The sequence below is a fragment of the Rattus rattus genome, chromosome 5 (assembly GCF_011064425.1).
Source record: "Rattus rattus isolate New Zealand chromosome 5, Rrattus_CSIRO_v1, whole genome shotgun sequence".
Taxonomy (NCBI): domain Eukaryota; kingdom Metazoa; phylum Chordata; class Mammalia; order Rodentia; family Muridae; genus Rattus; species Rattus rattus.
In genome coordinates, this window is record NC_046158.1 from 63,493,006 (window position 1) to 63,506,140 (window position 13,135).

General features: G+C 35.7%; 1 protein-coding gene across 1 annotated transcript; it reads right to left on the minus strand.

Annotated features, from left to right (window-relative positions):
- Window positions 1–2,613: 2,613 nt before the first annotated feature.
- Window positions 2,614–3,567, minus strand: LOC116900281 (olfactory receptor 8K1-like). Its single transcript, XM_032902035.1, has one exon. It carries the CDS (start codon window positions 3,562–3,564, stop codon window positions 2,614–2,616), a length of 951 nt encoding a protein of 316 aa, XP_032757926.1. The 5' UTR covers window positions 3,565–3,567.
- Window positions 3,568–13,135: the final 9,568 nt, after the last annotated feature.

Below are 13,135 nucleotides of genomic sequence, written 5' to 3' on the forward strand. Positions count from 1 at the left end.
AATGTTGCCTAGAGATGATGTGTCTAGTCACTGGGTCACCGAGAGCTGGTTGGAAAGATGCCAAATTACTGTCCATGGATGTCTAACTACTAACTGCTAACACTAAGACAGATCAAATCCTAGCAAGAAAAAGGGATTTGGGTGCCACGTTTTAAGCAGCTGGAAATTGTTTAGCTTGAGAAGTAATTTTAATCACTGGAAGTAATTTTCATCTCAGGGCTTACTGATGAATAAGCTCACCTTTTCTGGTTCTTTCTACATTCTGTCTGGCTTGTTCAGTTCAGCTGTTTTGGCTAAAAATCCTCTCTCAGCTGACAAATTCAACCCGTCTTTTCTCAGCTTTTCTCTGAAGTACTCTGCTTGGTTTCAAGCTCACTCTGGCAATTTGTTTTAATCTTTTGAGTCCTTCCTATTCTCTAACTTCAACTGCTCTACTGACCTGCACTGAACTATACAAACTCAATTATACCGCACTGCACTGGACTCATTCTACTGTGTTCCAACTGACTGAACTCAACTGAATTTCACTTGATTGCTTGAACTCAACTGAATGACCTCCATCAATTATATAGAACTTTCAAACATCACTGCTTTCTTCTAAAACTAACCTTTTATTGTTTGGGATTAAAGGTGTGTGTACTAACCGTGTGTCTGTATTCCAGCCAGATTACACTGTAATCTTGGGCATGTTAGCATTTCAACTGGATCACATGGACAGAAGCTCTTTGGATGTGATGTCTTGCCAGAGCAGTCATGAACTAGTGGAAATATTTTTAAAAATTATAAAGCATATATAAAAATGTCTATGGCATTTGAAAAATGTTTTCTAAGGAACAGAATATTATATCACCCTAACATAACACCTGATGTTTCACAATTAATTCTGTCATACCATAATCCAGAAATAATAAATTAATTTTAATTGTTTTACAAATTATTCTAAATGTGCCATAGTACTCATCTGATGCTATTGTTATTTATCAATGTTGCTGAATGTGTAGATCTTTTATTTTGTGTTATTTCTGAAGAGTATTTCAATTTATGAATATAGCTTAATTTATATTTTTTAGTGTATTTTGAGTATGCCTTCTTGTAATTCAATGGATTTATTTTATTCTAGACCCTGTAAAACAGATGCATACAAGTACATAAACATAGGCATATTAAGCATGAACTAATTATTCACATGTAGATAAGCTATGGGTCTATTATAGTATGAACATTTTAGAATATCTACTTGTTGCCTTTCTTGTTTCTGTTTTAAATTGTCAACTCTTGTGTACTGAAGTTTTCGATTTTGTTCTTAATAACATTTTAAATATTTGGAAAGCTTTCTTTACTCTAAAGTATCAGCATAAACTAGCCACGTAACATTTGGATTTTATTCCTTATAGACATTTGTGGTACTAGTTTTTAAAAATATTAAAACTTGATAAATAATACAAAAAACAGAGGGTTAAATTGTATTTTGATTTCAAAACACATTTTGTTGAATTAGAATGAACCATATCAATACTTAGGCTAAATCTTACCAATTTTTCTTTGCTAAATAATTTATGTTAAATAGCTTACTTTCTAAATGACTTCCTATTTTATGCAGAAAATTAAAGATCTTTGAGAAAAATGCATCAAGGAAAAGATTTTATTAGTATTTTATGCAGAAAATTAAAGATCTTTGAGAAAAATGCATCAAGGAAAAGATTTTATTAGTAATGTGATCGCAGAAGTGTGAGATAAAAACTTAATCTGTCTATGACAGGGTCTATGGAGGGTAAGTGTAATGATTTTTAAAAAAAACATACATGAACTATAGTGTTTCATAATCTATGATATTTTATGTAAACTTTCCAAGGAAACAGATTCCTAAGATGGTCCCACAATTGTTCCTGCAGTACCAGGTGTCTTCACTGCATAAACATTAATATATATTTTAAAAATGTTCATAGTGCAGCAGTTTATGGCTTGATTACCATAATTCATTTGAGATTTTTGGTCTTAAAACATTGCATCATGAGGCTATAAACCTGAATTTACCCATGATAGCTCTTCATAGTTCTAATTAAGAAATATCCTTCTAGATATAAAATTTTCCTTGATATGTAAATTATTATCTTACATTGATTGAAATCTTATCATAGAGTTCAAACTTTTGTTTTACCTTTAGCTTTGACATTTTATAAATGGATTTTCTATTGTAATTATATTAATCACATTTTTCTTGCCTCTAGTTTTGCTGGTATATTTTTATGGTATAATCTTATTTAATTTTAATTCACAATGACTAGTATAAAATGTATTGTTTGGTTTTAATTAAACATTACTTTTTCTTTTACAATATGAAGTTTAAACAACAACCAAAAAGCCCCATATTTATAAACCATGTTCCCATATTTATAAACTATAGTTTCCAATGGGATCTTGATTTTCATTTGAAGACTTTATTTTATTAGTAATATTTTTAATTCTTTTGAATTGGAAAGAGAAAAAAGAGGTTTTTATATAGAAATTTTTATGAAGACAGTGACTTAAGCTTTCTGCACATTTCTGCTGTTTGATAATCTCATGTCTCATGGTTGACACAGTATGAAAGGTGTGCACCTGAATATTGAGGTATTAAGTGGGGATTCTGAGTCCATGGGTGAGAGTTCGCTTAAGGGCCTCTTTTACTTCTTTGTTTCTTAGGCTGTAGATCAATGGGTTGAGCATAGGAATGACTAGTGTATAAAACACAGAGGCCATTTTATCAATTTCAAAAGTGTGGCTGGATTTGGGTTGCAGGTAAATAAACAGCAGTGTTCCGTAGAACACAACCACTACTGTCAGATGAGAGCTGCATGTAGAGAAGGCTTTGGACCGCCCCTCCCTGGAGTTCATCCTGAGAATTGCCACAAAGATAAACATGTAAGATATGAGTACAATGAGGAGGGAGGAGAGTAAATTGCAGCCTGAGAAAATTAAAATAATCAGTTCTAATTCATGTGTGTCGGAACAGAGCAGAGATATCAGAGGAACACAGTCACAATAAAAGTAACTGATGACATTGGAGTCACAAAAGGACAGTGTGAATAACTTAACTGTGAGAAGTAAGGATACAAATATGCTGTAGAGATAGGGAACCAGTACCAGCCCCCAACGTACTTTTCCTGCCATGATGATCACATAGAGGAGAGGTTTGCAGATGGCTACGTAGCGGTCATACGCCATGGCTGAGAGGATAAACAGTTCAGTAATGATAAAAATTTCAAAGAATGTCAGTTGTACAGCACACTCCGTGTAGGAAATTATATTCTGCTGCATAACAAAATTTACCATCATTTTTGGACCAATAACTGTAGAGTAACCAAGATCCGTGATTGATAAATGTCTCAGGAAAAAGTACATAGGAGTATGTAGTTTCGAGTCTAAGTGAGTTAGAACAACCATGCCCAGGTTGCCCATCAGTGTGACCAAATATATGGTTAAAAATAGTCCAAAGAGTGGTGCCTTGAGGTCTGGGTTGTTGGTGAGTCCCAAGAGAATAAATTCAGTAACTTGGGTCCTTGAAGTGTGGTTGAATTTCCCCATTTGGTTCAATAGTGCCAATCTGTGCAGGAAGTAAGTTTAATATAAGTTATTTCTAAAGTGCTGGATGTCAGAGAATTTATAGCATGAAGTGCAAGATATTGATTCTTCACCTAGACCAGTTCTGCTCCATTCAGGAGAAATATAGAAAAAAATCATTTATAACTGTCAAAACTATGATAGACTGGGCTTTAAAAGGGGAAGAATAATAGAACAGTATTAAATTGTTTAGATTTTGTTTTCATGTTTCGTTTTATGTTTTGAGACTGGGTCTTGGTCAGAGAAGTCTAAAATTTGTATCAACAGAATCTACCTCCACATCAACAGAATCTTCTGTAACTTTGTCTAGCTTCAAATTAACTATGTAGTTAAGAAGGGCCCAGAACTTCTGATCCTGTAGTTTGTGCCTGCAAGAGCTGAGAGTACTATTCAACAATAAGTACTCATTGTCATAAGAGAAACGATATCTACTTCACTTGTTGTCAAGTTTTTTAATTATGTAAAAAAGTTTCTTATTTTATTTCTCCTTTTTAAATTTTCAAGTTTTAAAGCACATTAAACACACATATATTTATGATATAGACATAGATATAGGTGAGATATCTATATCCATGTGTACATATATAGATATAGCCTATATCATACATATATAATATGTTTATATGTGTTGAAGATATAGATTGATATAAATAATGGGAAATCTTTTTTTTCTTCTAAATCTTAAAGAAACAACTAGAAATACTTTACACACTATTGTTGACAGTCACACCGCAGTTAGAACATCTCTGGTTATGGATGAATATACATACTACCTTGTTTACTAAAGGGCAAAACCTAATTCTAGAGGCTTATTTCAGAATATCCTAACATCTCAGTTTGATTTTTTGACCCTTCTGTGTTCTTTATGTCAAATCACTATTTCTTATGACCCCTGAATTGTACATCTCTCTTCTGTGAAAGCATGGTCCTGAATATCCTGATTGTTCTAAAGAGACTAGTAGAAAGAATACAAATTCAGGAGAAAAAGGAAAAACTTTATGTGCTGGATATTCTTAAATCTCCTTCTAGACCAGAACTCATGTCATCCTCTCAGTACACTAGGAAGTAGGAAGTTATCTCTTTCACACTCAAATAGGATTCAAGTAAACTGAGGCTTAGAGGCTGCAATAATTAAAAAAAAAAGGATCACTTTTATATAAATGGCAGAGTTAAGATCCAGATAACTCATCTAACATATGAATATAGTCTTACAAACATTATATCATGCTACCTCTTCAGGAAAGTTTGCCTGAGTAACCATGGGATATGAGGCAGAGGTAAACCCAGATGGTTAATGACAGAAAATGATTCTTGTTAAAGTGGATGGCTGAGGAGCAAGGCAGTGTATTTAAAATGGCCATTATGACTAATGAACAGAGACTATTAGAAACTGCATAAAAGGTCTTCCCTGGGACTAATGCTATTAGGCTTTTGGTAATAACTGAGTTTGTCTTTAAAAACCATCAGAGCTCACCATTCCTTCTTACCTATGTGGAGATCTTGCTTAGGAGTCCTGTGACCTTAGTTTGTAACAGAATGGATTTAAGTTCCTTTCTGTTCTCATGGGACTCACTGTATTGCAGTTCAAATGAGAATGGATAAACAAATTGCATGCGATTTCCTTTGGGATGGTAGGTGTCTTGTGCATCTACTAATTATTCTTTGAATATTAGGAAAAGCAAAATACTTCATGCCTTAGGCTAATGAAACATATGGGCCCTTCTGTATCATTAAATGTTGAAAATCACAAATTTATAAACTTTATGAGCATCTTAAACTGTTAACATGATAGTTATCAATTTTACTACTCTTTTACAAACCACAAATAAAAGGAATGATACATTTATATATTACAGATAAATAAATATGAATTGATTTGGAAAAATATCCTGTGAGACACAATGTTTCTAATAAGAAATCCATAGTAAATAGAATACTAAATCATGGAGCATATATTTATAACATATTTAATCTATGTCTTATTTCCAGAGAACTGGTTTTGATACATCTCCAGGTATTTTCACTTATATATCTCTTCCAGAAATTACTTAAGCTATATAGGCCTGTAGAATTATATTTCTTTAAAAAATACTTTGGAAAAAGATACTCCAGTCAAATGATTCTTCCTATGTTATTCTGTCTGATATAATATCCTTTCACTAGAATGGACCTATAAATTAAGCTTGTGCTAGGAAAATAGCCCTCCTCAGACTACTGAGGTTAGTTAGTTTCTCATTTAAGCTACTTAATTATATCAAATTTTTAATGAAGAAGAATCAGTCATTTCCTTCAAATTATTATTTTAAAGACAAAAATGTAGGTAATTCTTTACCTTCAGTTTAAGTGTCAATGTTACTCTTAAAATGAAATCACTCACTGATACAACAATGGTAATAATCTGTAGGCTAATATCCTTTAACACAGTGTAAAATTTACAACAAAATTCTAGCAAGTGCTGGGAAATGACTCAGTGAGTGAAATGAAAGTGCTTGCTGAGCAAGTGTGACAATCTGGGATTAATACCAAGGAACTACATTAAAATCAGTACATCTCTGAATTAAATGTCCAGAACTGAGAGAAGTTCTGACTCTGATCTCCTGCAATATCAGTGCTGCTTCTGAAAGGCAGAGAAAGGAGGATCACAGGCACTCACAGGCTAGCTAGCTTACCATGTACAGCCATGGCCATAAAAAGAGCCTTTCTTAAATACACTGAAACACACACACACACTCACACACACACACACACACACACACACACACACACACACACACACACACACACACACACACACGCACACACACACACACACACACACACAAGTTAATAAATTAATTCAAATGTCACCCATTATTTTTTTTCATTTTCTTAGACATATTAAAAATTTTAATTACCAATACATGGTGATCAAATTCATAACCTTTTATTTACAGTGAAATGTTAAATTTAATATCATACATAGTGTCTGGTCAGTTGGGAGTATCATTATTTTGTTTTATTTTACTGATTAAAAAGAAGCCTTTGTATTGGGCTCATTACAAACATTCATTTTTCATTTGAACTTACAATAATAAATTAAGTATGCAAACATTACCTATTCATTTCTCATTGTCAACTATTGAAGAAGAGAATAATTTACTTGATTTTTAACAGCACATATTACACATATAGTCACATTAGATTTCCTTATATTTTCTTTGTATTACTCAACAATTTCAAAGCAATAGTATTTTGTAATAAATGTAATTTTGCAGTTAAGGTTAATTACATAGTGATATTGAACAACATGAAATACTCTCATGATCTGACAATCCATTCCTTCTGATATTGATGAACGTTTTATAGCAAATAGGCACCAGGACTGTGACAATATTGATCAATGGATCTGGTGTTTCTATTTTCTTGTATCTGAAAAAATGTTCTACCATGTACATTTCTATTAGTTGACTTTTTGTCTCCAGAAAAATAATTGTAATAAGTAAAATATAAGAAAAATATAAGTAATTCAATTGTAGTAAATCAGTTGAAAACATAACAGTTTAAATTGGTATTCCATATGTGGCAATTCTGTGTTTGATTTCTCCTCTTCAGGCAGTTAGTTCATGAGGACAATGAGTGTTCTAGTTTTATAATGTTTAGACAGAAATGGATATATTGGTCTGTGTTCTGTTGGAAGCACTGGCTTATGTTTGACTCTCCCAGCAGTCTGCCAAAACAGCTCCATTCTTCACTGCTAGACTGTCAATCCCCTTGATACTACATGCAAGATACACTTAACTAGGGAAGATCCCTTGATCCCTAAGAATCAGGGAAAAAAGATGGAGTGTTTCTTTTCTGCTGTATATATATATATATATCCAGTAACTTGGATTTAAATTAAGCCAGAAACTGTAGTGGCAATAGAAACAGAAAAAAACAGTGAATATAAGTGAACTCAAACGCAGAATATACAGAAATATATACACTATACAGAAAACCTATTTACTCAGCTGGAAAATAGTTCTTCCAAAATAGCCAATGATCACTGAAAAAGTATGGACATTCCTCACTACTCAAGGGCCATGGAAAGCCAACCTAAGTTGGAATGACAACTTTTCCCTGAGTGTTGAATCACTGAACGTGTACACATTTCATGTTTATAGTGTCATTCGGTATTTAGAGAATAGAATGCAAAGTGTTATATTTTTATCAACAAGGGAATTAGAGATATCAGGCAGATTATAAGGTGAATGTGTATTCTATTATAACATGACACAGGAGTGGGATCAGTACCTCAAACCCTGTACCCATTTGGCCTTCAGTTTCTCTGTGTGCCACTACCACATCCTGGATTAAACTTTAGCTAGTCCTTCCCTAACTGATAACATCTTTCTACATCATCACCCTTAATCACTTTCATCACTAAGTGACTGCTTTCACTAAAGTAATTGCAACCCCTCACTCCTTACTTCCTAAGTGGCCTCTTTCTACATTTCAGAAACTGTCCAGATGGAATTTGGCTACTGGGGACTACAATATTTTTAAATCACAAAATTTCATTTTGTAAAAGATGATTTGTTTTATATGCTTCCTAGATTTTTTCTCATTTCAATGTGCACAGTGGCCCAGCATAAAAGAACAGCATGGTGCTAATTAGTCTTAAGGTCATGTGGAGTTCTGTCTTTCCTGTCACACCAATTGCAAATATTCTTATTATTCATGGACTTCACAACAAATGAGGGGGTCTGATGTAGTGAGCTTAATTTTTTTTTTTTACAGTCTAAACTTAGAACCCGATGGCTTTTCTCTTTATAAGCTCAGGAGTTTACAGAATTTCTATTTTACTGTTATTATTGTTTTGTTCTTGAAAATCTTCTACACCCTTAAATGAACTTGTTCTCTGATAATTTCATACATTTACTAAAATTATGATCCCTTGATCTCTTTAATTTCCCTCCCAGTCCTATTATTTTACAAGTTTCTTCACTATATCCACTTGTATTTACTCATTACATACTTATTATGTTTCTTAAAATATATATATTTTTTTAACTTAGTATTTCTTATTTACATTTAGGGTGTTATTCCCTTTCCGTTTCGAACAAACATCCCCTAATCCCTCCCTCCCCCCTTCTTTATGGGTGTTCCCTCATCCTCCCCATTGCCTCCCCAACACCACATTCACTGGGGTTCAGTCTTAGCAGGACCCAGGGCTTCCCCCTTCCCACTGGTGCTCTTACTAGGATATTCATTTGCTACCTGAGGTCAGAGTCAGGGTCGGGGTCCATGTATAGTCTTTGGGTAGTGGCTTAGTCCCTGGAAGCTCTGTTGTTGGCATTGTTGTTCATAAGGGGTCTCGAGCTCCTTCAAGCTCTTCCAGTTCTTTCTCTGAGATAAACATTTTTGAGGTTATAATTACTTATTCAAAAACCTCCCTTACTGTCTTCTAAATTCTTGGCCTCTTTTTTCCCTTAATTGTTATTACATTTGTGATTACATTTGTGTGTGTGTGTGTGTGTGTGTGTGTGTGTGTGTATGTGTGTGTGTGTGCATGCAAACACCTAAATACATAAATACAAACTTCTCAATCTGTATATTTCTTATATGTTCTATAACATTAACTACATGCTTTCATGGTTGACCATGTAAGAAACTACACTCAAAGTCTTACCAACATAGCTGACTAAACATGGCCTGAACAAGAATAATAATAACTAACATGGCAGTAAGAAAGCTCATAAGGCCTTAGATCTACACAAATGCTGAGAACAGCAGAAAGTATCTTTTCCAAAGAAGAGGTCTAGAAGAAGGCCTCCAAATTGAGGCCAACCAAGTTTAACCCTGGCCCTATACACGTGACCATAGTTTTCAGTGCATTGATTGAAAATACTGATTGGCAACTAGTAGATTCTTCAATGGGTACACAAATGAAGACAAATATAAAGAGTCAGAACACAGAGAAAAGGGTTGTGAAATAGTTTTCTACCCAATACAGTTCTGACCTTACAGAAACAGTGCCTACCTACAAGGACCTATACAAAACTGGGCCTGATAACCTTGGAGTTCCTAACCCTCTCCACAGAACTTTTAGAATCGTAAATTTTAAAATTAATTAATTTATACATTCTAGATATCTTTATCCCCCTCCTCGTCCACCCCTTGAGGGTTCCACATTCCATACCTCACCCTCTCGGCACCGATGCACTCTCCCCAGTCTTCACAAGGCTGCCCCCACCCCACCTGCCCCACCAGACCTAATTTTTTTTAAGGCAGAGTTTCATTATGTAGATCAGGCATACTAATATCTTATATAACCCACATTCAGTTTTATTTTTTTTTACTCTTTAAAATTTATTTTTTTACTTATTCAATTTACATCCTACTTACTCACTTCTCCACATTACCCCTTCCAGAATCCTTTTCCTCATCCACCCTCTACTTCTCTTCTGAATGAGTGGGGACCCCCCACCCCCATCCCCCGTGTATTCCCCACCATGGCACATAAAGTCTCTGCAAGGATAGAGCATTCGCTCCCATTAAGGCCAGACAAGGCAACACAGCTAAAAAAACATACACCACATACAGGCAACAGCTTATGGGATAGCTTCCCCCCAGCCACCCGTTCCAGTTGTTCAGGACCCACATGATGACATAGCTTCAGATCTGCTACATATGTGCAAGGAGGCCCCAAGTCCATCCTGCGTATGTTCTTTGGTTGGTGGTTCAGATTCTCAGAGCGCCAAGGATCCAGGTTAGTTGACTGTATTGGTCTTCCTATGGAATTCCTAGTCCACTCAGGCTCCCACAATCTCTTCTATTCTTCCCTACAATTCTCCAGGCTCGAGTCACTGTTTGGCAGTGGGTATCTGTTATTTATCTTTGAATCAACTGGGTCGAACTTCTCAGAGGGCAAGTTGCTCCTGTCTGCAAACATAACAGAGTATCATTAATAGTGTTAGGAATAGGTACTTGCTCATGGGATGGGTCTCAGTTTGAGCCGGTTATGTGTTGACTATCCCCTCAGTCTCTTCTCCATGCCCTCTGTCCCCATATTTCTTGTAGACAGTATAAATTGGATTGAAAGTTTTGTAGGTTTGTTGATGTCCCTATAGCTCCACTGGGGTTCCTGCCTAGCTCCAGGAGGTGGCCTCTGTATCAGGTTCCATATCCCCAGTGCTGTGAGTAACAAGTAAGAATACTCCCATTGATTCTTGGACACCTCCCTTATCCCAGGTCTTTGTCTTGTTTCAGAGATGCCCCAACCCTGCCAGTATCAGTTGCAGATTTCCATTCAGTCTCATGATTATCTGACCATCCCTCCTGCCCCTCCCCACACTTGATCCTGAACACCCACCCCCCAATCGCCCTCCCCATCTCCTGTCCTATCCATCCCTCTGGCCCTTGAGACTATTTTATTCCCCTTTCTAAGTTAGCTTCAAGCATCCTTGCTGATGTCTTCCTTCTTATTTAGCTTCCTGGGTCTGTGGCGTGTAGCATGGATGTCCTATATTTTGTGGTTAATACCCACTAATAAGCAAGTACATACTATGTATGTCCTTTTAGAACTGAGTTACCTCACTCCAGATGATATTATCAAGATTTATCCATTTGCCTGAAAAATTGATGTTTTTGTTTTTAATAGCCGAATATTCCATTGCATAGATGTGGCTCCTTGTATTATGTTAATTTGGGTCCCCAAAATTGTTTGCATGAGAATCCACACATGTGCAAATAAGACACTAAGGGATCCTACCCTCAGTTGGTTCTGATTGACAAATAAAATTTCTGGCAGCCAATGGTTGGGTAGGGCAGAGAGAGGTAGGAATTTTAGGATTTTGGGGCTAGAGATTGAGGGATAAGGAGAGGGAGATCTGCCATGCTGGGCCTGAGAAGGTGTGGGATAGAGAGCATAGCCACTATGTAGGGGATCATGGCCCAAGAAGGCTGGAGGTCTGGGTTCAGCATAACGAAGATGGAATATAGGATTTACTAAGTAATAACTCGAGAATATCAGAGGGTGGTAGATTAGCCCTGTGGAGGCTAATGTGTGCTGGTGAAGCATCTTTTGGGTCTATGCCCAGGAATGGTATAGATGGGTCTTGAGGTAGAACTATTCCCAGTTTTTTATGAAAGCATCTAATTAATTTCAAATGTGGTTGTACAAGTTTGCAATCCCACCCTTAGTAGAGGAGTGTTCCCCTTGTTCCACATCCTCCCCAGCATGGACTATCACTTGAGTTGAGTTTTTAATCTTAGACATTTGGCCCACGTTCAGTTTTGAATGTTACAAATCCACCTGTATCAGAATCGCCAATGCTGTGATAACAGGTAAGTGTTCATTGTAATTCTCCTTGTTAAACAATTTTCTTGGTGGCTGAAGTCAATATAAAATTATTTAAGTCCAGACACTACGGAGAAAACTATGTTTCCTCTCTCTCTCTCTCTCTCTCTCTCTCTCTCTCTCTCTCTCTCTCTCTCTCTCTTTTTTTTCTTTTCTTCCTTCCTTCCTCCCCCTCCTCCCTCTCTCTCTCTTCTCTTTCTTCCTTCCTTCCTTCTTTCTTTTTTCTTTCTTCCTTTCATTTACTTATTTATTTTTGGTGGAGGAATCTTTATCTCTTATTTTCTCCCTGTGGAATTCCATTCTACAAATCCTTAGCTAGCACATTTATGAAAATTATCTTTTCAATCTTCTTTTAACAGAACTGGCTGAACATGAAAGGACAGAAATCAAGAAACTCTTCTTACCATTCCACCCCTCTCCCTCTTCCTTTTCCTACCTCATTTTCTCCTGTTCTCATTTATGCTTATGTTCTTGTTCTTTTTGTTCTTGTTTTTTTCCTCCTTTTTCTTGTCCACCTTCTAGGTCCCCGTATCTACCACCCCCTGCTCTTTTCTTTCTTCTCCCCCTCTTCCTTCTCCTCCCTTCCTCCTCTTTTTTTTTCCCTTCTCATTTCCCTTATCCCATTCCTTCTTTTCATCCTCCCCTCTGCCTTCCTCCTCTCCCTTTCTTCCCTCCTTCCTGAACCTCATCTTTCTTCCTGCTTCATTCTTCCCCTCTCCTTCTCTTTCTCCTCCTCCTTATTTTCCTTGGTATATTTCTTTTTGATTTTTTTCTAACTACTTGATGTTAAATTCTGCTAAAGCTATCTATTGTCCTTTTGACTTATGCTACTCAAGAATATTAACTGGAAGTCCTTGAAAGTTTGACTACCTTAAATATAATTTTAACTGTATCAATAATATATACTATTTGACTATATGGGATAATATAGTTTCTTTTTTTGCATTTTTGTGGTAACATGACTCTTTTAATTTTCTTTTAGTACCTACACAATTTTTAAAAATATTTATTATTTTTTATATATTTAAACGTGCTCAGATTTGTTTATATGCACTAATGTGTCAAATTCCTATGGAAGACAGGTGACTGGATCTAATATTACAAACAGTTGTATTCTCTTGGTATAATTTCTAGGAAACTGAACTAAGATCCTATGCCTGAGCAGTAAGAGTTCTTAACTGTTGCACTATGTCTCTAGTTCCTAAAATTATTTAT